We start from the raw sequence: 27,516 nt of genomic DNA, 5'->3' as shown, positions 1-27,516 counted from the left end.
TACTTATTTCTAAAAACTTCCCCAAAATAAAGAGCAGACACTTAGGGTCAATGCAATTCATTTGGTAGTCATCAAATGAGCCAAGTTCAGACCTTTTCTTAATGCTTTATAACACTTACCTTATGGTTAAAATATTTTTCAAACTTTAATCTTGCTAACTCTACACACTGGAACCAATTTCTAGGTCTTCTGCTAAGTAACTTAATAGCTTGAAAACAGCCTTCTAAACTGTGTCCAGTTTGTAGCTTCTAGAATGAAAGAAAACAAAACAAATGCATTTCCAGTTGAACACCAGACACACACACACACTCCCCCCCCCAGGAAGTGTTGGCCAACATTTGAAGTGCCATCTCTTGTGTCTCAGCATTTTTTTCCAATGCAAACTCCTTGTCCCTGTCTTTTTCCTTCCCCCCTTCCTTTTCTCTGTTTTGGAGAGTAAACAGAAACAAATAGCTCATGAAATTTTAACTAAAGTTACTTGTCTCCCAAGTTATCCTCATGTCTTGCTATCTATTAGTACTATATATGTACTTACTAAAAGAAGTACAAAGAATAATGTTTTACACTAAAAAGCTGGCATCGTTAGTATAGGATTAAAGTAAAGTAAGAAAACATCTCTAAAGTGCCCTCACTACGAGTGGTAAGTCTGAGATATTACTGGCCAATTGTGAAAGTTTTATTGGAACTCACAAAGCTTAACAATCTGTTTTATTATTTGCAGTTCTTCTAGCATCCTTCTTAGGTTGAAACATATGAATTGATGTTTTGGGGGTTAAATGTGATCAAGTATTGGCAACTCCATATAGTTCAACCAAACTAAAATAAATAGTTACGTGTTACCTGCTAATTTTAAGATTCCTCATGTACTTACTACAAACAATAATAACCCCCTTAATCTCTTTTTAAGTAGGTAAAATAAACCATTTGCAAGTAACTTGAAAATAAGATTACACAAAGTGTTGTTTGTATTAAAATGTACTACTTTTTACCTGTAAGACTTCTTCTGCAGATGGATAGGTTTGCCAAAACTTGTTAAATAATGAAGGCTTGTGGGAAAAGGAACTTTCAAACTATTATGGAAAAGAGGAAGAAGTTAAAAACAGAAGTCTAATTCTAAGTTGAAAATATCTTTTCTACTACAAAAAATATTCCTTGAAAAAAAAGATGTTTATTACCTTATCTCTTGCCCACTGTATAGTATGTTCAATAGCAGCTGGAAAGGATTTTAGAGTACAAAATGGTATTTCCTCTTCTGGGGGATCCCGCTAATTAATAAAATATGATAACAGTTAAGAGAAGCAATGACAATCGTTTATTGATGGAAGTTACTTGAATGTTTTAAGATAGTTTAAAAAATAAAATTAAAAAATATGATAAAGTCAGCATTTTTATACCCTCTTTCTTCTTGGCACTAGAGGACAAATTGATTCTTTTGATACTTAACCTATTTTTGTTAATGGCAATGTAACAACCACCATGAATTCTATTATCACTTTTATCTGCGTACTCATTTTGGTACCATGCAGTACTCATAGCAGACCACCACAGAGAACTAATTTTCCTCCTCCAGGAATTAAGGTTACAAGTAAAACTTTACACCAGTCCCTATGATGAAAAGTAATTCAAGAATCCCCAATTCAGCGAGCATACCATGAGTTTCTCCATGGAGAAAAAACTGGAGAGCATGATTATGTTGTCCTTGATGCTCAGTACAGTTTTTTGCAGAAAGTATGTAAAATAAATGGCAAATGGCAATGTCTGTGTTGTCTCATGTGAAAAGGTACCACTGGAAAAAAAATCCATATCCTATTATAAGGTATATTTGGCTTATGTTTACTGGTTTACCCAATCTAAAAATGACTCACTTTTTCTCTTTTTACTTGGAGATTTATATTTTAATTTATTGACTTTTGAAATACCATGAAATATAAGCCAAATAGGTAAGTTAGAGGAGTATTAAATTATCAATTTTAAAGTCAGAGAATATAGGAGGTTTGAGAAAGATGCAAAATGAGTGAATCAAGGGAACTTTTGAAATTTTACAATATTCCCTACTTTAAAAAATTTCCAATACAACACCCAACATATTATAATTTACTCCATCTAATTTCATTTAACTTAAACTTATCAACTGGTCTATTATATTTCTGTTATATAAATTTCTGATTTCATAAAATAAATGGAAAACAAATTTGGTAAAACTTTTAAAACTTTACTAAACCAAACATTTTCATTAAGTAAAGAAATATTCTGTAAAAATATTTTAGTACACTGTAAAAAGTGTACTTCTTTCAATTTTACAAGTACGGTTGCTCTTTCTTTAAATTCTAAGGCCTATAATTATTTCTTATGTCAGTGGTTTTCAACTCTGTCAATATCTCAAGGTTACTTATGGGGGTAAAAGATTTGTATCTATATATCATTTGTAGAAAATATATGTATATAGGTATCTTGGTCCTTCCTACAGAGAAACTAATTCTTCAGTAAGATTTTGTAAAAGTTAAATGTAACAAAACTAATCAAGCAGCTCTGAGATACAAACAATAGGAGAATAGAATGTAGAAGGCCAAAAGCCAAAACTTTGATGACTTACAAAAATCAGCTATGTTTTAAAAATTGTACATACACATAAGCATGGACATCAACGGCAGATCAAACATAGGACTAGAGAAGCTAAATCAAATCTGGAGACTGATGAAGACAAAAAATTTATGATATAAATAAAAAAATGACATTTACTTCAAAAAAAAACCTGGATCACTTACATGACTATTATAGGATTCAGTCAAATGAGGTACAACAATTTCAGTGTGTCCCTTAGTGCCCATTGTTCCAGAATCCAGGAGGGGCCGTAGATTTGCTACACAACGGCTATTTGAAAAGAGAATAGGAAACTAACATAAAAGTGGCACTAACAATGTAAGCAGAGGAAATCCTACCACTCTCTATTGATCACTTCACATTACTCATTATATTGATTACTGCTTGTCTATATTTTAGAAAATATACATTACCACCAAACAATCCACTCATCGTTTCTGTCCCCCTTCCTCAACAAATCCTGTTCAATCTAATAATTTCTGTCTTTACCTTCTACTATTGCTACTGCCACTTCTACCATCACCACCACCAAAGCTGGGCTTCGACTTGTTTTCTGCTAGGTTACCTCTTAACTGTGTTATCCTTTCTTCTCTGATTATTTTTCTGGCTACAGGTTCTATCCCACTGTAATCTCAATACTTTCTTTATTCCAAACAACATTGTACATTGTTAATACTTACAATACCTATAGTCTGCACACTCTATTAAAGCTATTTTTCCTTCCTCTGCTCCAGAGAATAAACCTTCCGCTACACTCTCAACTTGTAAATTTTCCTTCTGTTTATATGCCTGCTCTCACACTGTAACGTTAAAGAGTCACACAAAGATGTAATGAAAATTATGTAAGGGGTGCCATATCATTGTCACTCATCTTATTTAACAAGTATTCACTGAATGACATCATGTGTTAAACAATGACAGAGCGATGGGAAAATAAATGGTCCCTAAATAAATGATTTAATGAGGAAACAAACATTAAATAAATATGTACATCAATAAAATAAGTGCAATGAAGGAATATGCTTAGTTCTATAAAAGATTACCATAGGAATTCTAATTTAGAATTTGGGGGTTAAAGAAAGCCTGTTCGAAGAAAGACATTTAGGTAGCGATTAAAGGCTGAAGAAAAAAAACTAAGGTAGGTGGAGAGTAAATAGTAATTTGGGATCAAGAATTTTGGAACAAGACAAACATAATTTTCTGAGGCTGAAGAAGAGTATATTTAAGTCCCTTAGGTTAAGAAAAAATACTGCATGCCCTGTAAGAACTAAAAAAAATGTGTAGCTAAAATAAGGGGAGCCAGGAAAGAATAGATAAACTTTAAGCTGGGGAGGTGGACAGGTGGCAGACACTATAAAAACACATTTAGACCATGTGAGAGATTTTGAATTTTATCCTAGATATCAATGGGAAATCACCATAGGGTTTGAGAGGTACATAGGAACATGAAGAATAAAAAAATTTGGTAGCTTTTCAACAAATAAGCATGGAAAACAGAAGTGGAAATAAAAGAAAGACAATTCTTTATGCACCTGAGTTCCAATGACGTACCTGTCTACATATCTCCTGGCTTCCACGTTATCTAATGCAGTGATAATTACATCTTGTTTGGTGTAGAACTCATCGCTGTAAACTGCCTCAGTGGCCGGACATACTTTGTTCAAGTGTGCATCTATCCTCACTTGAGGATTTATTTTCAGGGTTGCATCAGCAGCAGTGTAGCTTTTAGGTTTCTAAACAAGTAACAAAAATGGAAGAAATAAATGAAACAGAAAAGACAGTCTATGATTGAACTTACACACTCTTATCACTTTGGAAAATATGTATGACGTGAGAGTATTGAGATCAATTTCAGTTTTTAGTTTGTGGAAATTACATTCATTGTAGCCATATCACATTTAATAGTGCATATTAATCTAAATAATTTACATATTATTAATAGAAATCTAAATCTCTCTTTGCTTAGCTAAGTGCTTCAGAGTTCCTAATATACTAGTTAAAAGTTTAACTAAAAGTACATTGCTCTTTCTATTATAGTTATGAAGTTTAAATCAGCTAACTGCCTAGAAAAAGATGAAAATACATTAAGTAAAACATTAGAAATCCAAACTGCAGAAAATGAGCTCTCACAGGTTTGAGAATCTAACACTTTAAAAATAAAAGCTTTAAAAATATTATTATTTCTGGATGTAATCATTTAAAAATTTATTTTTTCATCTTTATAAAAATAGCATAACTATAATTCATTCTTTTCTTAAAAATCATTAGTGTCATTTCAGGTGTCAACAAAGCTCATTTGAAAGTACTGGCTCTGACACTAAGTATCTATGGATCATTCTGTTTCAATACATGCATCTAGCTTTAATGGTACTTCTGTCTCTTCTCCCACTGCTGACATGTTTTTACTTCTCAGTGCTGTTAGTATACATACAAAGTACAAACTTTGTCAGAACTCAGTAAAATAAGAATAACTAGGACTTTATAGTTATTCTAGAACTTAATGCAGTTAAGTAAATGAATTTTGTAACATACATTTTAGTGTATTAGATCCTGTTACTTAGTCCTTTATATTTGGTAAGTGAGACTATTAGGTTAACTACTCCACCTGCTTTAGTTACTTCTCTGTTTACAATGACATTCTTAAACTTAGTTAGCTATCATTACTATGAGTGTGGAAAAATAAAGTGAAAAAAAAAACACATCCTAAGGTAAAAGCACATTTCCTTGACTAACCAAATTACTTCTTTTCCTGGCTTAAATATTTTAATCTCTATAAAAAAAGACTAAAAACAAACATTATTTTACATTAATAAGGGATGTTAAATAGTCAAACAAGATCACCAGATTACAAAATTCCAAGTGCTAAACTTTAACATTCAAATTAGAGAATCTGCTTCTATACATATCCTCAGTTTCTAAAATTAAATATGTAGACATACTTTGGTGACTACAAAATGAAAAAAAAAAATACTGCCCACAATTCACAAGTCAGCTTTGAACATCCAAAATCGAGGTAAAACCAAATTAATATATTTTTCCTATAATCGTCCCCATTATTTGATAATTTTAGAGATCAAATTATTAAAGAATATTAGGCTTGTCAAGCACCATTTTCTACATACTAAAGAGAAACTCATAACACAACAGATGATTTAATTCTGAAATGGAGAGCAACATACCTGTATGTGATGAGGACGAAATAGGAACTGCCTGTTCAAGTTGGATTTTTCTATCAAGTCAGGATCTGTAACTGTAATCTAATATCAAGAAAGGGGCAAAAATATGTAACAAGTAAGTTTAAATCTATTCTGCTTTTCTCAGTATGACTAAAATAACTCCCACAAGTTATTCTAAATTATTTTGGCTGGTAAAAGTTACATGGATACAAATATAGCAAAATGATTTCCATTACTACTCTTTTTATACCTATACTTATTTATAATTAATGTTTAACAAAGAAATGTCAAATTAAACATTTATCTTGTTCCTAAACAATTAGAGTATATAGTTTCTCTTGTACTTTGCATGTTATCAATAAACATTTAACTTATTTTTAATCTTCCCACTTCCAAATCAAATTTATTTTTATTAGAAGTTTTAAAAATCAATCTAACAATGTTGACAAAGCCTCTAGTTACCCTTGCTTCACATACTGCTCACGTTATCTAGTAACTTTTTTCTGTGAGCACCAATAAATAATACTCTTGTATCATTTTATTTGTCCAATGTCTTTACCTGTCTTGAAGATAAAACAGTACCACAGCCAGGGACTGCTTTTAGCTAGTGAATTAGTTTTTCTTTTGGTTCCTAGAACCTGGGGATTTTTCTTTCCTTCTTTCCAGTTAGTCTGGCTACATATATGCAAACACTTAAATAATTTATACAGCAGGTCTATGTGTTTGCAACAGAATAAAAATCTGTTCCAGCACACTTACCTTGTTCTGGTACCAGAAAATCAGTAGGTTTATTGTAAGTCTTTTCCTGATCTTTACAGGCTAATATGAATTGTGAATTTCCAAAAAGCTGAAAAGTATTCAGGTGATTCCCAAACTCATACAATGAAGGATTTTATTTCTTTTTCAGAAGTACCTTTTTTAAAACTACCAGAACTAATAGCAGTTTGTGGAACACAATTACTGAGCAGGAATAATATAAATGTAGAACATCTGTCTATAACTAATAGTAACAAACATCTCTTTGAGTGAAATAATAAGCAAAGTTTGATTAACTACAAAATTACTCACTATTAGTCACCATGACAAATGTATGAAATCACTACTCTGGGAGGCTAGTTTATATCTTAAGGTGAAACACATTTTTAATTAAATATACAACATGGCTTCTCAATTAACTGAACACTTATAATCTTAAAAATTTAAACTATATGCACAAGTTTACATTATTCCCTGTTCTTTTGATAATCACTGATTGAAATTATATCTGAGTAGCCTTCAGCTTTCTAAGATTAGCTTCTCCCACAGATTTATTCAATAATTATCAAGTAGCATCTAACGAAATAACAACAATATTAATGTGTTTTATAGTTTACAAAGCCCTTCTGCATTTGATTTTAACAATAACAGAATGAGGCAGATGTACAGACATCAGTTGCCAGTATCAGAGAAATTTAAGAGCAAAAAACTGAATTGATTTCCCACAGGGTCACATAACTTGAAAAAAGTGGTCAGGGTACAACCAGAATCTTCCTATTTCTAGCTTAATAATCTATCCTCAGAAACTAATACTTTAGGTCTGTGTAGTCAAATAGAGTTAAGAAATGGAGAGCGAGAGAAATATGTATAAACTTTTAACTCTCAAGAATTTATATCTTACCATTCCCTTCTCTTTGCTTGTGCCAACACCAAGTAAAGCAAAATTTTTTAACATTTCACAGCCTATGGCTCCACATCCTACCTATGGAAGAGAAAAATATATAAGATTAAATAAAATCAGAGATTCTACTTACTAAAGAGCAATTTCATAATTTCCATCAATGCTACCTTACAATAAATACATACTTTTAAAAATAGTTTGAACATCTGTAATTCATTTTAGTTTAAAGTATTTAACTGGTTTATAATGCTATTAAGTGTCTCAGTTACAGAAAAAAAAAGTATAAACCAAATTTTAAAAAGCACAATATTGAATTTCTTTTAAACAGAAAGATATTGTAAAATTCCAAACAAAAGTCAAACACTGAATTCATTTCTGTTTTATATAACATAGAAACAAATAGCACAAAATGTCAGCAAAACAAATTAATAAAAATAATTTATTCCTTAAGTAAAAAAGATATTTAAGAAAGACAGAATCCACATACATAGTCCTTCACTTGGTGAGAAGAAAAATGGATAAAAACCTCCAATTTTAATGCATTTCTAGAAAATGATTTAATATTCAAAAGTACCATATTTACATTTTCAATACTTTTATTTTTTTATAAAGAGGGGAAGAGAGAAAACAAGAGAGGGAGAAAAACATCAATGTGAGAGAAAAACATCAATCAACTGGCTGCCTCTCGTCCATGCTCTGACTAGGGACAAAGCTGCAACCCAGGCATATGCCCTGACTGCGAGAGGAGCCAATGACCCTTCGTCTTGTGGGATGGGACTACATCCAACCAACTGGGCCACACTGGTCAGAGCTCATTTTAAATGTATTAATTCTTTAGATCAGCAGTTGGCAAACTTTTGGGAAGAGTCAGACAGTAAATATTTTCAGCTTTGCAGGCCATTATGGTCCCTGTCACAACCACACAAACCACTATTCGAGCATAAAAGAAGTCCTGAACAATACATAAATAAATGGGTGTGGCTGTGTTCCGACTACAGCCACATTAACAAAGGGCAGGATGGATTCCGTCTATCAGCCACAGTTTTGCAAACCCTGGCTCTAAGCATTTACTATGTTAGAATGTGTACTCACTTAGATTTAAATTTGCTTTAATAAATTAACTTGCTGACACATAACAGCAGTATGAATATACTATTCATTTTCATCATTATTTATACTTACCAAGAAGATATTCAAATTTTGTACCTTCTGACACAGACTGTCTCCAATGCAGGCTCGTAAGGCATCATATCTATCTCCTCTGAAGAAAACAACATGCCAAAAAAACCCCAGAAAGGCATTTAAAACATTATTAAGATTAGTTTCATTGTTAATACAAATTTAATATTGTACTTTAAATTGAAGGCAAAACTTTTGGGGTATATTATTTGGGGGAAATGAACCATAGCTCTCTTTTATCAGCTTCTCAGAGATTTGTAACTCAAAAAGGTGAATTTCTGATATAAATAACAGTTGCAGAATAGGAACTGTTCATCAGAGTATTTAGTGCTAACCATTCTCATAAAAACATAAAATTTAAACTTTATATTCATCATTTGTAAAGTGGTAAAGACATATGACATTATCATGACATGTCACCTTTAAATAGGAAGGAAATAACTGCAGAAGTGAATGAGTTAGGTTTCAGAAAAGATATTTAAAACAACGCATGTTCAAACAAAAACTCTTTTAATTCAGTTGCCTCTTACAAATATACAAATAAGAAAAAAGCAACAGAAATTCCAATATTACCGTGGAAGAAATTCTTCACGTTCAGGTTTGCTTAGGTATTCAACAATATCTCCTGCTTCAATGTATAACTTAAAGTAGAAGATAAAAAATATAACTTACTATGTATAAAATTTAAATAACTAGAAAAAATAGTTCTCTTCTATAATTATTTATGATTAAGGAAAATAAAATTAAAAATACCAATTTAGAATAGATTAAAACTATAATTGTTTTGAATATAATATGTGCATGTATTCTTTTATTAAAACAATTAAACCCGAAGTATTTGTTAAAAGATACAATTTGATTCATGTCATTTAGCCATCTTAAAGATGTTTGTTTTACAAACAAAAGGAAACTCCACCTCCAAATCTATTTTTATAACTATACAAAAACTCTGGAAGCCCCATTCAAATATAGCTGCATTTGAATAAGTAATGAAGGGACCAAAGTTTTGCCAAAACCTATACCTTTTTGGAAACTGGCTTTAAGCTAGTTAAGACATGAAATACTCAGAAAGAACCTTTCATCCTCTCTACCTTTACGTAACTAAAGATATTCAGAAAGAAGAATCTGCTGAAAGAAGGGACCATCACCTTAAGCAACATAAACCAAATGTGGCAAGCAGGCAGAAATCTAGCAAAGCCAGTTTGCTGAACTTTCCTTTGTCTCCTACTGTTTCCAGGTGGCCCAGAAAGATTTTGTTTACCACATGTTTGCTCTTTCTCATCTACAAATTGCCCATTCCCCCTTTGAAGACCTCTGCTTCCCTCTCCTTTGTCAAGATGGCATGTAAACTTCAACTACCCAATGACTCTTCGGGGTTTCATATTCTTGTGGTACCCCCATATGTACATCCTTAATAAACTTTGGACATACTCTCCTGCTAATCTGACTCATGTAAATTTGATTATTAGCTCAGCTAAAAGAACTTGGAAGGTGAGAGAAAACTTGTTTTTTGTACATCCACAGTAATCTGATTACTCTATATTTATTTTCCAGCCTGGGTATATATTATACATCACTTACAATTACATACATACCAAGGAAATGGTCTAGAAAGCCACAATTTCAACATTTTAAAAATACCAAGCAGAATTAATTTAAGTTAATGAAAAACAAAACTAAGTCTCACTTCCATTTTCATCATTGATGTTACTTATGTTGCTAAATCTGAATATGATCAAATGGTTATTTACTTATAATACAGAACCTACATTATTAACATACTTTATATAACTTTCCATGCAGTTAACAGCTGTATCTAATCCAGATTTTTACAAATGAATTTGTACTATGTTAAAATAAACCAAATAATTCAGCATCAAAATAGCATTATGTAGGTATTTCTTAAAAACATACAAAAATGATAATTGTTAAAGTCACAATGTTTAAAGCGTTTCAAAAAAACTAAGAGCCTGAAGAGTGTCCTTTGATATCACCTGCTGATTATTACTACTGGTAACAGAAATGAGTGTTTTTATATCACATTATGTTTTTACCTTATCTAGTTCTGAAATCTACCATTCCCTTGTTTTCTATCTTTAGTATTTATACCTAGGAAAGGAATCTAAAGATGGATGATGCCAAACATTCCACAGAACAACCTTTCTGAGAACCCATGAATGAGAACCTAATAATATAAGAGATTAACTAAGTATAAGAATAGAAAAGTCATTCCTTCACTCTCACAAATGAGGTAAATACATCCTCGAATGCAACTCTGGGTTACAAGCCTAACAGCCTCAGTATATGATCATACTAGTTTCAGAATTAAGTTTTGGTGGAATCTCTCATGCATGCATCTCTCTCATGCATCAAAAAATACTTTAAGGTTGCTTTTAGATTAACACTAAAATTTGTAAGACATTCATTACATAGATATAATGAATGTCTTATAGTTCAACCTTAAATATAAAAAATATTAAAATCCAGAACTAACCCACTGGCACAAAGGAGAAAACTTTCCTGTCACTGCTTTCAATACTTCCTGGCTGGCAACACCTCCTACTGCTGCAGCAAGTGGAGCTAAGTAGCCTTGAGCAGTCCAAGAAAGCCAATGCACAATGTCAGCATCTACTTCAGGCTGAAACATAGGTCATGAAAGACAAAAATATTAAGAGTATTCACATAACACATTCAAAATTTCAATGACTCAATGTGAGAATTATTATATCTTAACTTCAAAAAATCCACTCAATTTTTCTACTAATTTTTAAGTTCTAAACAAGTTCTCATCTCACAGTAGAAGACCCAGTTGCATGCTCGCTACCCTAGGCAGTATTTCTCTTTATTAGTACCTGCCACTCTCGCTTTATGACTTTTTATGTTACACTAGGGGCACCATTTGGAATTAACTGAAATATTGAATATGTATAGCTTTTAAAAAAATAACAGGTGTATGATGTCTGTCAACATTAAGAAACAACCAGAATTAAATATATATATATTTTAATGAAAACTATGGAAAAAAACTTGAAAATAAAATAACCGATAAAAATGACAAGATACTATCAGTTTGTCCTCTAAGCGGTAAACAAAAAGTAAAGGCGTGAAAAGCAATACATTGTTAAAAAGGCAGTTTAGAAAAAATTAAGAGCATAATGGCACTTTTGTATACTAATTTAAAGAGTTAATCACTACAAAACTCTCATTATACTTAAAAAAATGAAATGTTGCTCAAAGTAACATTTCTTAGTATTTTAAAGGAAATATTGAATTGAATTTTGGAGCTATTGTTTTAGCACAACTTTTTATTTGTGACAACAACCTCTTCACAAGTTCTGTCTTCTTTTTCTCTTCCTATTCTTTCAACATTAGTAACCTGAATCTTAACTTAAGATTCAAGTTCAGCTCAATTAATCTCCCGAAATCCTGTGTAAAATAACAGTACTTGTGCATTGAGGGGGGAAGAGGAAAGGCTTTTTACTAATTTCTCAGAGATATTTGTAATACAAAAAGAGGTTAATATCTACTCACTATTCCACCCACTCCATTTCAATTTTCTGTATATTTCAATTATTTAGCAGTAACTCAACTTAGATTATAATTTCATTTAAGTTGTACCATTTGAATACATACAATCGTGGTAGTGATAATATTAAAAACAAAAATTAGATTGTTAACAGAAGCCTTAGGATGACAATGGCTTAAATCTGAATTTCCCCACACAATCTCCAAAAGACAACACATACATATCCACGAGAGCTACAGCAGTACTAGGAAAGAGAATATTATGACCTTCGAGTTACCTGTAAATAGAAAAACAGACACTTCTCCAAGGAGGACATACAGAGGGCCCACAGACACATAAAAAAGTGCTCAGCATCAGTAGCCATCAGAGAGATGCAATTTAAAACCACAATGAGATACCACTTCACACTGGTCAGAATGGCCATTGCTAACAAATCAACAAACAAGTTGCTGGCAAGGCTGTGGAGAAAAGGGAACCCTAGTGCACTGCTGGTGTGAAGGCAGACTGGTGCAGCCACTGTGGAAAACAGTACAAAATTTACTGTAAAAAAAACCTAAAAATGGAACTGCCTTTTGACCCACTGATTTTGCTGCTGGGATTATACCCTAAGAATCCTGAAACACCAGTTCAAAAGAACTCATGTACCCCAATGTTCACAGCAGCACAATTTACAATAGCCAAGTGCCGGAAATAGCCTAAGTATCCATGAGTAAATGACTGGGTCAAAAAACTGTGGTACATTTACACAATGAAATACTTCGCAGCAGAAAGAAGGAACCCTTACCCTTTGCAACAGCATGGGTGGAACTGGAAAGTTTTATGCTAAGTGAAATAAGCCAGGAGGTGGAAGACAAATACTGTATGATTTCACTTCTAAGTGGAACCTAATCAATAAAACAAACAAATGAGAAAAAAAGAACCAGAGACATGGAAACAAAGAACAAACTGAAACTGACCAGAGGGGAGCAGTAAGGAGGATTACAGGGGAAAGAAGGTGTAAGCCAAGGAACATGAATAGAGTACTCAAGGACATTGACAATGGGATGGGGGTATGGGCAGGGAAGAGCAACAGGGACAAAGGTGGGACAACTATAACTCAACAACAATTAAAAAAAAGAAAAGAAAAAAACCAAATACAAATACCAAACTCCAAGAGAACTATGTCTGGACTTCATATTGCTGCAAATCTGCCTGCACAGAATAACCACAGAAGAGTATGAAAGGCTTAATGATGATGAAGCAGTCAAAATAATCCTGAGAAAACATAAATTCTCACAGTAAAAGCAAAAAAAAAATACTGAACATGTATAAAATCTAAGACCTCAGCAACAGATATGTTGAAAGAACTTCTCTGGGGAAGAGTGATATAAATACAAAGGGGGAGACATCCTTTGTCAGGGAAGGCTAAAGAAGGAAGAGGGAAAGTTAAGGATTTGGCAGAAATCAAAGAGAACCACAGACAAACCAACTCATATACTCCACTCCCTAAAAAACAACACCCACAAAGAAATTCCTTCTTATATCCTGAGAGAAGAGGGGTTCTAGAATTAGAAATCTAAAAAAGTACCCCAAATCCTTACCCTGTCCAAAAACAAAAAGAAAAACTTTTACTGTAACAAGCTAATATAAGAAGGAAACAAAGTCAAAATCAAAACATTTCAGCTGGTGAAAATTTCTCTGCCAAACCAATTACAAGATGGATTAAATTTTATTTGGTGATTGTATATCCTTAATAAGCACTTGGGAGATGTGGGATAACAAACACAAAATACTCCACCTAAATTTCTGATTTCTGAATCAGAAATTTAATAGAACAAAAACAATCCATTTTATCCCCCAAAGAAGGAAAGATATAAATAAACTTCAAAAACCTGCCACTATGTACCAAAATGGTTCAGGTACAGCTGGAAAAATTGACTGAACAATGAACCATAAGTCATATATATAAAAATATATACAGGGCCTAAACATGACAAGACCCCATTACTCATAAGAGTAAGAAAATTCAGCTGACATCATATTTCTCAAGAGTAAGATACAAAGAAAGATATTACTGAAGAAAGAACCTAGAATTTTATATCCACCCCAGGTGTATGAAAGTTACAGGAAACATTTAAAGTATGTAAGACTCTAAAGAATACTATAATTCTGAGCTCTTTCTGAGAAATATACTACAGACCGAAACTGAGTTTAAGATATAGTATAAAGCAAGAGTAATCAAAATAGGATGGTACTAGCAAAAGAAACAACCAATGAAAGATAACAGTGAGTTCAGATATAGCCATACATATAGATGGTCAACGAATTGTTGGTATAGGTGCTACTAAAAATGAATAGAGAAAGAACTGTCTTTTCAACAAATGGGCTACAATTACTGGATATTCATACACAAAAAATTATCTTTGATCAAAGTATAAAAAAATCAACTCACAAACTACAAAACTATATAATGAATTCAAAATATAGTCATGTACACCTGAGTTATATTTTGCATAACATAAAAAATGAATTCACAAAACTATAAAACTTTTAGAAGCCAGCACAGGAGAAAAATCTTTGTGACACTGGGTTTTTTAAAAAAAAAAAACAAGTCACAAAAAAAATCTGAGCTTAAAATTAAAAACCTTTTTGAAAGGACGCAATAAAATGAAAATACAATGCAGACTGAAAAACAATATTTGTAAAAGAAAGGACTGATATCCAGAATATATAAACCTCTCACTTAAAAAAGAAAGACTACCCAATTAAAAACAAGCAAATTTAAAAAGACAGTTTATCAAGGAGATATGAATGACAAATGGTTTCTATGTTTTAATTATTTTAAAAAGGTAAGTATTACATTATAGAAACATTTTATATCTTGATTGTGGCAGTAGATACATGACTGGACACTGTGAATTCATTGTGTACAGATGTATTAACTATACTCAGAATTTTACATAACTAACTGTATACCTAAAAAGGGTGAAATTTACTTTAAGTTTTATCTCAATAAATCTGATAAATCCCCAATCAGATGCTTCCTTTTAATCACAGATTTCAACAATTACTTCTACCTTTCATACATTTTTAACAGTATGAAAAAACTTAATAGTTTTGAACTATTTTTATTATATTTTTAAATTAAATGTATTGGGGTAACACTGGCTAATAACATTATATCAACTTCAGGTGTACAACTTTATAATATGATAGCTGTATACTCATTTATGCTCTCCCAACCTGAAGTCTAGTCTCCTTCCTCCGGTCACCTTGTATTTTGACCCCTCCCCTTTATCCTCTTCATCCTCTTCCCACACCTCTCCACTCTGGTAACCACCATTCTGTTGTCTATACCTACGAGTCTGTTTTTGTGTTTGTTTATGTTTGCTCATTTGTTGCTTTTTGCTTTATATCCCACATATGAATGCAATCATATAGTTCTTGACCTTTCATACATTTTTTTAACCACTAAATATGCAGTAAGAGGTCTTCACTTATGACTAGTGATTTACTCTCAGTACATTTATTATTTTCTTCTTTGTTTTAATTACATAAAATGAGATATTATTCTTAAAACTAATATTAAAACTTTCATTTCTCCTTTATTTTTATAAAATAAGAACAACAACACAATTTTCAAATAATAGCACAGATATTGCTATGTTTATTTCTGCTGAAATGGAAGCTGGCAGGCTGTCACTGTAACATGGAAAACAATGTTCTAGGTTATAAATCCACACACAACATGTAAAATGTGATGAAGAGATATGAATATATAATTTACAAAGGAGATGATTTATAGGAAAGCCGATGACTTTCCATGGTGAGTTTTAGAGGATTAACAAACCAAGTAAATCAGAAGAGATAATACCGACACTAAAAACATAGCTGCAATGGCAAATTCTATTACTATGTGCCACATACAGTTAGTTCTAAGTACTTCACAAAATCAAATTATCTCATGTTCACCCTCTCAGGTCAACCTGAGATAAATTTTATACATTTATCAATCAAAACAGATCAAAGTCAATAACTTATCTACTGTCAATAACTAGCAAAGTTGTGATCTAAAGAATAAGAAAAAAAATAATATGTAGAATATTTATATGTTACACATATTTTGTCAGCCATTTCTTTGAATAGTTAGTTACCTTCTCTTCCAAGGTTTCGCTTATAGATGTTGCTAATTTCAACAGCTCTTCTGAATCTTTTTTACATCTACGATTCAAAACAAAGCACCCCAAATTCAATTTTCTCAATTATAATAAACAATAGGTTATATTAAAATCTAAAATTTAAGAAGTAGGTAAAAAATACAGAATTTTGCCAACAGGTAGGAGCACAAAGTATTTTGATGCCTTGAATACTGGCTTTTACATATATTATTACTCTAAAATCATGCTCACATAAGGACAGTACATAAATAAGATTTAGTTTTAAATATATAAGGCAAAAACCCTTTGCAACAGTACTTCTCACTTAATAGGCTAGAAGGTATATAAGTTACATAGTAGATTCATAATTCAATTATTCTAAGTTTTTTAAATAAAAAGTCATAGCTTTTGAAGAATTAAAAATGGGAATATTCTTATTTAATGTAACTCCAATTTTAGAAATTAATCTCTCCACTCTCACCAGAAAAAAGACCAGGAAATCATAATAAATGTTCATATAGTTTGGGTTTATCTACTGTTGTTGCAATTATTAAGAGGCTATTTACTTTAAAAATTTTTTAATCTATAATTTCTGAAATACTGTTTTCATAATAAAGAAAAACGTTACTTCAGACACAGAACATTACCCTATATTTGGCTTGCGACTGTAGTTCTCCTGAAACTGGTCCAATGCAAGCATAGCTGTGTGAATCTGCAAGGGTGCCTGTTTAGAATATTAAAAACTGGTCAATGCAGTATGTGCTAGGCACTGTGCTATGCTTTAAAAACATTACATACTTTAATTGTTACAATAAAGAAATTAGCTTAATCCTATTCTTACCTCTAGCTAATATAGGAGGAAGCTGAATCTTAGAAAAATTAAATGACCTGATTTCAAGGCAATAAAGCAATACTGAAGCAATAAATCTAAGTCTCAATCCCAGGTAATATGACAGTTTTTACTAGGTTATCTATATGAAACTTAGAGTAACAATAACTAAACAGCTACAAAACATTTGTACAAGATCACTTACTTCTTTTTTCCTTATCAATATTTACAAATTTGGAAACTGTTCATATAACTCTCCTTATCACAAATACATTCACCGCTACAAAACTGTATCTAGTGATTTATGAACACAGAATAAATGCTTCCAAGTTTTTTGGAAAAAAGTTATTATATGAAACTCTCCATTGTGCAGAAAATCTTTTAATAACATCACCTTTGCATAAATTATTGAAATTGTCTTTTAACTATTAAAGCTAACATATCATTAGCAAACTTTCTCCTATTATTCTAATATTTTCCATGATACAAATTTCTGTTTTTAATCCTTGGGAGTCAACTTTACATATGTGAATATAAGCTTTATCAAGAAAATCTTACAGAAAGGTATATACACAGTTACTCCATTTTAACTTTATAATCTCTTACCAATCCCAACCCCCTACCCAGCTGTCTCTCTTAAAATCTCTTAAGTATTTATTTACCTCAGGTTTGCCAAAATCTGCAATAAGGCACTTTGGATGTTTTATCTGCTTCTCCAATGATTCCTAATATAAACAAAACAAAACATTATTCTACTGCAAGGGAGTGTGTACTTCAAAAAATATACGAGCACTAAAAGCAATGGATCTTTCCCAAAGTCCTGAAATAAACAGGTTGGGCTACTAAGTTTTCTTTTCTTTTTTTTTAAACTAGTATTAAGAATAATTTATTCACTAATCCATTGAACCAACAGTGATTGAGCTACTAGGTACAAATCAATTAAGGAGGGCTCAGAGTGGTTTGTTACTAAATAAAAATCTACTTTCCACTGGAATGTTGACATGCCACCACAGATACCAGAAGCCTGGGTTACCAAGTTTTAACTTAATATAAAGTAGCTACCATGCTTCCTGATACCTCTTGTGTTATCAGCACACTTTATTTTTTAAAAATGTTAAATGCAATTAAGAGACCTAATCTGCATAATAAATTTGGGAAGAAATAGTAAGAACATCTGTAAACTTGAAGAAAATCCAAAGCTTTAATTGAAAAGTTACCATATTTTTCTGGTATAATATTATTAAGACTTGTTAGACCTGACAAGACTAAAATACTCAAAGTAAAATTTTCTGCATGGAGCTAAAAACACGTAAGGACAAAAAAAAACACACCCAGAAAACAAACAAAAACAAACTAAAGAATCAACCAACCAATCGAATGAACAAAAATGCAAGAAAAAACAGCCACATAATCTGAAATTTACTTGAAGCATAAACTGTCTAATTAAAAATTGGGGCCCTGGCTGGTGTAGCTCAGTGGACTGAGCGTGGGCCCGCAAACCACACCATTGTGGTTCGATTCCCAGTCAGGGCACATGCCTGGGTTGCAGGCCAGTTCCCCGCAGGGGACTCACAAGAGGCAACCATACATTGATATTTCTCTCCCTCTCTCCTTCCCTTCCCCTCTAAAGATAAATGAATAAAAAATCTTAAAAAAAATAAAGATTTAAAAAAAGAATTGGGGATGGGGCAAGAAGAAGTAAGGCAGAGACAGATTTGACCAGTGGTAGTTATTTTAATCTGTTATTTTGTGCTAATTTGGTTTGAACAAAGCCTGGTAGATGACTCTAGTTAATAATTATTCTAGAAAAGAAAAGGTAATCAAGTTAAAACCCTGAGAACTTTAGAGAAAAAAAAGAGGTGTACTAGATTATACTGAAAAAATGAGCTAAAGATTTAAGCAGACTCCTATGTTCCTTGATACAAGTAGCTTCTATATTTTCTCTATTGAGATATTTACATATTCCTTTCAGAGCTAGCTGATAAGAATTACTTTGTTTTTCCATCATATATACTATTTTTTAAAATTTAAAACGCTACAATTAAAAGCAATATTCCTTTTACTTTAAAAATATGAGTGAATGATAAAATATACAGCTTCGATGCTTACTAAATCTTTCAAAAATAGAGATTTCATCTTTTGTCTTAGGAAGTAATTTTAAGAAATATGATTGACTATGATGATTCACAGGTGTAGTTTTTTACCCTGGCTGGTATAGCTCAGTGGATTGAGCTCGGGCCTGCGAACCTGTGTAGGTTTTTTGGGGGGGGTGTCTTTTTAATTTTTTTTAAATATATTTTATTGATTATGCCATTACAGTTGTCCCACTTCCCCCCTTCACTCCTCTTCACCTTGCACACCCCTCCCCCCACATTCTGCCCCCTTTAGTTCATGTCCATGTCATAAGTTCTTTAGCTTCTACATTTCCCACACTACTCTTGCCCTACCCCTATTTTCTCCTCACCATCTATGCTACTTATTCTCTGTACCTTCTCCCCCTCAACTCCCACTCCCCTGTTGCTAAATGTGATCTCCATTTCTATGGTTCTGCTCCTGATCTAGCTGTCTGCTTAGTTTGCTTGTGTTTTAGGTGTAGTTGTTAATAACTGTGAGTTTGCTGCCCATTCACTGTTCACATTTTTATCTTCTTTTTCTTAAATAAGTCCCTTTAACATTTCATATAGTAAGGGCTTGGTGATGATGAACTCCTTGAACTTGACCTTATCTGAGAAGCACTTTATCTGCCCTTTCATTCTAAATAAAAAGTTTTGCTGGATAAAGCAATCTTGGCTGTAGGTCTTTGGATTTCATGACTTGGAATACTTCTTTCCAGCCCCTTCTTGCCTGTAAGGTCACTTTTGAGAAATCATCTGACAGTCTGATGGGAACTCCTTTGTAGGTGACTGTCCCCTTATCTCTCACTGCTTCTAGGATTCTCTCCTTCATTTTAGTCTTGGCTAATGTAATTATGATGTGCCTTGGTGTGTTCCTCCTTGGGTCCACCACCTTCTTTGGGACTCTCTGAGCTTCCTGGACTTCTTAGAAGTGTATTTCCTTTGCCAGATTGGGGAAGTTCTCCTTTGTTATTTGTTCAAATACCTTTTCCACTTGTTGCTCTTCCTCTTCCCCTTCTGGTACCCCTGTAATTTGGATGTTGGAATGTTTAAAGATGTCCTGAAGGTTCCTAAGCCTCTCCTCATTTTTTTGAATTCTTATTTCTTCATTCTTTGGTTTGGTTGTTTCTTTCTTCCTTCTGGTCCACTCCATTGATTTGAATCCATTTTCTTCCCCTCACTATTAGTTCCGTGTATATTTTCCTTTATTTCACTTAGCATGGGCTTCATTTTTTCATCGAATTTGTGACTAAAAGCAACCAGCTCTGTGAGCATCCTCATCACCAGTGTTTTGAACTGTGCATCTGATAGGTTGGCTATCTCTTGATCACTTAAAAATATCAGCTCTGGGCCTTTGAGCTGTTCTTCTCATTGAGCCATTTTTGGTCAGTTCCCACCTGTTACGTATGAGGGGTGGAGCCTTAGATGATCACCAGGGTGGGACAACCCAGGTTGCTAGGTTGTGATGCTGTATGTGGGGGCGGGGTCAGAGAGAAAGCAATGGCGTTTTTTCCACTCTCTCTTGGATTTTGGTCCCCTCTGCCACTTCCCACAAGCAAAGTGGGCCCTTCTGGTGCTGGTTCCCAGGTGGGTAGGCTAGTGTACATTCCAGGACCCTGGGGGTCTCTCCAATGAACTCTGCTGTGAGACTGGGAGTCTCTCCCAGCACCTCAACCCCTGCAAGTTTTTTCACTTGGTGCTTTTAGGCTTTATGTCCCATCACTGGGGCCCTGGGTTGCATGGTTTGTCTCACTGATCATTTTTTGCCTGGTTTATTGATGTGCGAATGTGTGTCCACAGTCAGCCAACCACTTTGTGTGCCTTACTGGGTTTGCTGGTTTCCTCCCCGCACTTGGGTCACCAACCACCACCTTTTCCTGCTGGGACTCCTTTGCCAACCACTGCCTCCGCCCCTCTTACCGGTCTGGTTGAATGGTTCACTGTTGTTGGACTTCAGTACAGTTCAATTTTCTGTCTGTTCTGGTTGTGTTTTTGTTTCTAAATCTTTGTTGTCCTTAAATTTGGTTGTGCAAGGAGGTACAGTGTTTCCACCTACACCTCCATATTGGCCAAAAGTCCCCAAAGGTGTAGTTGTTTTTAGGTAATTTATATACCTCAATTATATGCATATGGTATTCTACTGTAAATTTTTTGTTGATAACAGTCTATTTCCTTAGCTTGATCCAATTTTTTTTCAAAGTAGGTACAAATAAAAAATTACAACATGTTCAGGCTTTAAATTAACTGCCTGGTTAACTATTTTTCCCCTTCTGCCATTCTTTTGTAGATATCTACATTTTTCTAAGCAGAAAAAAATACTTACAAAGTAAAATGTTTTAGGAGTCTTAACTTGGACAGCTATGCCTCCATGTAAATAAGGTTCCAGTTCTGTAGTATCACCAATGCTAAAAGAAAATGGTGATACCACTAAAAGAAAAAAGAGAAGAAAGCCATTATTTACTGACATAGGTATTTAAATTTGAAGATTTATCATCAAGATATTAATTTCCCCAAATACACAAAATTAAGACGATCACATTATAAATCTTTTGCAGGGGGGCAGGGAAGAGTATATAGTAGTGGGCAGAAGTGTGAAGAGCTAGACAAATTATTTTCCAATGTGAATTTAAAGACTTAAAAATAGCCAAGAAAACTCAAAGGGGAAAAAAATAATGACAGGTGCTGTGTGTGTGTGTGTTTATTCAATCAATTCTTACCCAAAGACATGCTTATTGACCTCAGAGGAACAGGAAGGGAGAGTGAAAGAGGGGGAGAGAAACATCCATCAGATGCCCCTCATACCCTCCCCAACGATGGAGCGAACCTATAAATCTAGGCATGGGCCCTGACCAGGAGTCAAACCTGTGACTTTCTAGTTTATGGGACAACACTCCAATCAACTGAGCCATACTAGCAAGGGTGAGATATTTTATTCCTGTATTAAACCTCCATAATTAATATTGGTACTAATTACATGTAATAATAATTAGTGTAATGTGGTACTAGCTCATGGATAGAGAGACAAACGTTATAAATTAGAGAATTCAGAAATAGAATCACAAGGAAGGTGGCACCTCAAACCAGTGCAGAAATGATATTCTACAATATAGTTTTGGGGGAAATGCCATCTGGGAAAGTATCTATTCCAAATAAGTAAAAATTTTAATTGTTGAAGAAGATGCCAAAAATAAGACAGAAGCATGGGAGAAAAAATTCTTTAAAACTCTGCACTGCGAAAGGCTTTTCTAACTATAACTCAAAATAAAAATCATAGAATTTTTAAAAATTTGATATTATACGCACACAGTAAAAACCAAATATCAAGGTCAAAAGCAAAATAACAAAGTCAAATACCAAACTACAAAAAATATTTGCAATTTATATAAGCCCTCACCCGACCCCGCAGCAAATATGCCCCATATTTTAGGAGTTCTAAGAAATAATAAACAACTCAACATGGAAAAGCTCAAAGATAGGTGATTCACATTAAAGAGCAAATAGCCCTAAAACTTAAGAAAATATACTCAATCTCACTCATTATATGTAAAATGCAAATTAAAATTATATCATGATACAATTCATTCATAGCATGAAATACTATATTGCCATAAAAGAAAATGTAAAGAAAAAAACAAAATGAATGTTCTGCAATTATTGATGTGAAAAGATCATGTAGCTATTTTGTTTAGTGAAAAGGCAAAGGATAGATGTGTGATATGATACATTGTATGTAAAAAAAGTGTAAGGGAAGTCTAGAAGAATGCATAATAAACTAAGGACCAGTGAATGGGTGAGAACTGAGTGGGAGCCACTGACAGGCAGAAAAGTTTCCACTGTAAACATTTGGCCTTTATTGTTTTTGAATAGTTCCCTTGTTAAAAAAATTAAATCACACAAACAGTGAGCCCTTTCTCCCCACAGCCTTATTCTGAAGGGGGGAGGTCCCAGAAAACCCTGGAATAATCTTCAGGAGGGCAGGTCCTGTGTAGTACAGGGTTCTCCCACTTAGGTGAGTGTTCTGGGAACCCATCTGTATTGGTATACCAGCTAGCATTGTTGTGAGAGGCTGCATTTGGCTTCAGTGAATTTTTCTGAAGACTTTTTCAACCAGTTTGCCCATTTCATGATGGGAGCACCTGCCCATACTGTGCTGGGCGTTCAGAAGTTTTTGACCCAAAGTAGCATGACCCCCATCCCATGCCCCACTCTCCCTTTTCACCCCATCTTGCTCTGAGCAATTTTTTTTGTTTGACCGGGTGAAAAAAGTCCTCAAAAGCAAACACTCTCCTACTGTGGAAGAGTTGAAACAAACAAACAAACAAACAAACAAACAAAAAAACTGGCAGAAACCCTAAAAGGCATCAAAATTGACAAGTTCATAAAATGTTTTGAGCAGTGGAAAAAACGTCTCCATAGGTGTATTGCATCAAATAGAGAATACTTTGAATGTTACTTAAGTTTAAACATGTAAGAATATAAATTTTTTATGAAAAAAATCTGTTTTGGGGCCCCCCCCATGTATAAGCAAAGAAAGACGAGCAGTAAAGATCAAACTTAGCTGCTGTTACCTTTGGAGAGGGGAGAAGGCCTAAAACAGTACTCACTTCAAACTATTTAAACAGATACACATACAAATATATATTTAGAATAAGCATATATTATTTTAGCTATTTAAAAATGGTTTTCAAATAACAGAAAATTAGATCAGTACCAATTAATAAATGTTAAAAAAAGTTTTTTAACATTTTTAACATAGTTTTTTTTGTTTATTTTCATTCCTTGATATCCAGTGGTTCCTCCTTTCATCGTATTTTGCCATGTATAATGTGCTCCTGTGTATAATGTGCACCCATATTTTTGGCCCAAACTTTCATAAAAAAAATCTTCCATTTTAATTCAATTTTTTATTTATTGAGAAACAAATAAATAAAACAAAATACTGTTTTAGAAAGAATATTTAGAAACAAAACTGGTTATCATAATCTAGGGTATTATTTTGCATATGGATATTATTACTGCTTTCTAGGGTTATATTTTTAATGCATAAGTATAAATAAAAGAATTAAAAACATCGATACAGATAAGTAGTACTACCCATGTATAATACATATTCTTGTTCTTCCCAAAAAAATTTAGGCAAAAGATTGAGGGTGGGATGGGGGTGAGTGAGGCAGGGGAAAGTGGTGGCAGGAAAATTGAGACAACTGTACTTGAAAAACAATAAAAAAATAAATTATTTATTATGGGTAATATTAAAAAATTTGGGCAAAAATACACATCATACATGGCAACGCATGGTATATTTATCAGCAAGAGTCTGATTAACTGTTACAGTCCACTATGGCTGGATCCCAGAATAACAAATGATAATCCTAAATGATTAGCTGGGTCATTACTTGCAAAAACAGATACAAGCCCTTTAACCAATGATGTGAACCTGTAGTTTATATATTTAGATACAGACTTGGAAACAAAATCTAATAGTTTTGTTACCAAAGATGCTTAAATACAAACCCAAAGTTGTTTTTCTATAAAGAGTTCATAGCAAGGACTGATTTTTCCTGTCTTAAGATCCAATTTGTAGTCATTGAAAGAAAAAAAAAGTAATCTATTTACTAGTCTATACACTATTTACACAATTATATTTTCAATGTCCTAAAGGTAAAACTGAATCATTCTCAGCTGAACTGTACAAAACTGCCTTCTTTGAATTGCAGGATATCTAGCGATATCTTTAACTCTTAAACGTGACTGCAAGAAAATTACCAATTATGTAGACCAACACTGGTATAAATTCATTATTTTCAACTTCAAATGGGCCCTAAATAATGCCTGATAATCCTGCTATTTTTAAAAATGTTTATTCTCCTCAAATCTCTTGTCACCTTTACTCTCCACCAGGTAATGATCTCAGCTTAGTCCAATTAATAAAACAGATTCCTTTTATTTCTTGCCAACAAACCTACAAACTTGCCTATAGTAACATCTATTCATTTCTTTTATCCAAGCAACTGGATAAAAACATGTATCTCCACTTGAATATTTCATTGCCACCTCACTCCAGAAGCATAAACTGTACAATCTTTTCTCCAAAACCTGCTCCCTTTCTTGTATTCCTTATGTGAGTTTGGCTTACCTACCATGAGATATATGATATGTAAAGTTTCTTCCTAATCATCGTAGGACTCTTGCTATCTCAACTCTCACTGCCTGCCTGCCACAGTCTATCTTTCAGTTCCATGAATTCTGGCGTGCCTCCTACTGTTTATCTCTGCGTACAAAATCTTTTTGCCACCTTCCTAAGCCAATGGTGATTGGGAAGGTGGCAAATAAAAATTTGAGGCAACCTTCAAATTTTAATCAAGACACCTTGTCTGTACTACTGAAGCCCAAGAAGGGTAGGTTTCTTCTGCACTAAGTTTAGAGTTCTCAGAATGCCTATCATACCATCACTGCTTAAAGTTAACATCTCCTCACTTAGATTGAATGTTTTAAGCCCAAGAACTGGATCATTTCTATGTGAGCTGATGTTGTGTTCTCAACACTAAGTATAGTGTCTGAACTATAGATGTGCAGAATAATGAGTAAGCATAAATGAATTAATAAAACATGTCAACTTACCAGTTATTTGTCGTATAGATCCATTTAAGCCTGTCATTCCATTAATTTCTCGAAATTTTAAGAATTGCCCTGTCTCAAGTTTGTGAGGCTGATTTTCAAGGCAAGTTACAACGCCAGGATTAGCCTAAAAATAAGAGTAATTTACTAACAAACAAGTTCATATATAACTTTATCATAGGAATTCCAAATCTCATGCAAAAAGTAGTACCATGTAATCATAAAATTCTCAAAACCCCTCAAAATTCCAACCCATTCTTCTCCTTTCTTAGTAAAAGCCAGCCTTTAAAGAACTGTCACAAGACATCGATCAACTTATTATTTTATTATATATGTTTAAAATATAATTTCTATGCTTGGGGAGGAAAGAGATTCCAAAAAGGATTTCAAATATTTCATAGATTCAAGAATCCTTAGACTTATTAAAAAAACACTCAAAGTTATTGAGTGTAACCTTTAAAAACATGAGATACGAAACTGTGCACAGAAGATGAGAATGTTTAACTTTGAAGATTTAAAAAAAAGTAAAGGAGGATGGAGATTGAAAACTGGGAAACTAGTAGTTTAAAGCTTGCCCAACCCTTTAAGACAAAGAAATACTGTGTAACCCAGCCAGCCTCTCAGGATAAAAATAGAAATAAATTAGCTTATCTCACCAAAGAGTATGAATGAGACAGGTCAAAGGCCCAGATATTTACTAATTGCATATAATCCCATACACTGCTTGACTACAGTGACAATAATCTACATGAAATGTAATGAAATTACCACTCTCTCTTTCATAATTATGTAGATTCTAAAAGTTCTCTTGCTGCCTAATGATTTGAATAAGAATAAAATTATGATCACAAACATGTAGATAAAATTAATGTAACATGGGGTTGCTAACATCTCAAGAATAGAATTCAAAAGGAATTTATTAAGGAGAAACAATTCCTTGCAGATAAGTTAAATGGGTACATTTACAAAATTTTCTAATTTTTTATGGATAACTTCCATATTTTCCGCACTCTTCAACAAAAGAAAACTCCAATGCAATACAATGATCCACACTCTCCTTTGGAGATTATTCTAACTGTAGGATATTCTCAGGGACAAACTAAAAACAACTACAGAAAGTAAAAGGTTGAATAATAAGCCATTCTATAGGCAGAGAGATACACAGAATTTGAAAATGAATTATCCTTGAATAAAGGCAAAATTACATTGGATTTAAAAATAAAGCACAGAGAGTGAAGCACAAATACTTCTAAATATATAATGTCAATCACTTATATTGGCTCCTTTTGAGCACTTAATGGAAACTGATTATAAGAAGTGCAATTAAAGTTAATGATTTAGGCTAAAAAGAAAGTGTGTAAGTGGATCATAATGATTTTTCCAACTTTTTTTTAGGAATAAAAAAGTTAAGCTGACCTGATATCAAAGAGTTTTTGAAGATTAATTAATTCTTAAAATGCTCTCCCTCCTCCAAATAATGTTTTAGATATGTAACAGCTTTTGTCTATGATGACTTCAGTGTGCATCTTCCTGGAACCAGTGTTGGGCCAGGTAACTTATGACACAGCACACCTATGATCTGATGCTACATCTATGATTTGACACAATACACAATTCGGCAAACACCGAATCACAGTTTATGTCCCATAGTAACATGACATAGGACAAAATTAAAGTTAA

General features: G+C 33.1%; 1 protein-coding gene across 1 annotated transcript in view; it reads right to left on the bottom strand.

The window, feature by feature from the left end:
• UBA6 (ubiquitin like modifier activating enzyme 6) overlaps positions 1–27,516 on the bottom strand; it is a 73,351-nt gene that overhangs the window by 17,752 nt on the left and 28,083 nt on the right. Inside the window, exons 9-23 of the mRNA XM_037042082.1 lie at positions 25,840–25,963; positions 21,542–21,645; positions 17,767–17,829; positions 16,923–16,999; positions 16,273–16,339; positions 11,108–11,251; positions 9,187–9,254; positions 8,617–8,695; positions 7,435–7,515; positions 5,781–5,858; positions 4,153–4,334; positions 2,766–2,871; positions 1,176–1,265; positions 990–1,070; positions 120–248 (exon numbers count right to left, since the gene is read on the bottom strand). Coding sequence (XP_036897977.1) covers positions 120–248; positions 990–1,070; positions 1,176–1,265; positions 2,766–2,871; positions 4,153–4,334; positions 5,781–5,858; positions 7,435–7,515; positions 8,617–8,695; positions 9,187–9,254; positions 11,108–11,251; positions 16,273–16,339; positions 16,923–16,999; positions 17,767–17,829; positions 21,542–21,645; positions 25,840–25,963 — 1,473 coding nt within the window. The remainder of the gene's footprint in view (positions 1–119; positions 249–989; positions 1,071–1,175; positions 1,266–2,765; positions 2,872–4,152; positions 4,335–5,780; positions 5,859–7,434; positions 7,516–8,616; positions 8,696–9,186; positions 9,255–11,107; positions 11,252–16,272; positions 16,340–16,922; positions 17,000–17,766; positions 17,830–21,541; positions 21,646–25,839; positions 25,964–27,516) is intronic.

This window comes from Sturnira hondurensis, unplaced genomic scaffold, assembly GCF_014824575.4.
Source record: "Sturnira hondurensis isolate 20B ecotype Veracruz unplaced genomic scaffold, ASM1482457v3 Scaffold0000566, whole genome shotgun sequence".
In the NCBI taxonomy this organism is placed as follows: Eukaryota; Metazoa; Chordata; class Mammalia; order Chiroptera; family Phyllostomidae; genus Sturnira; species Sturnira hondurensis.
This window is presented reverse-complemented; position numbering and strand designations above follow the sequence as displayed.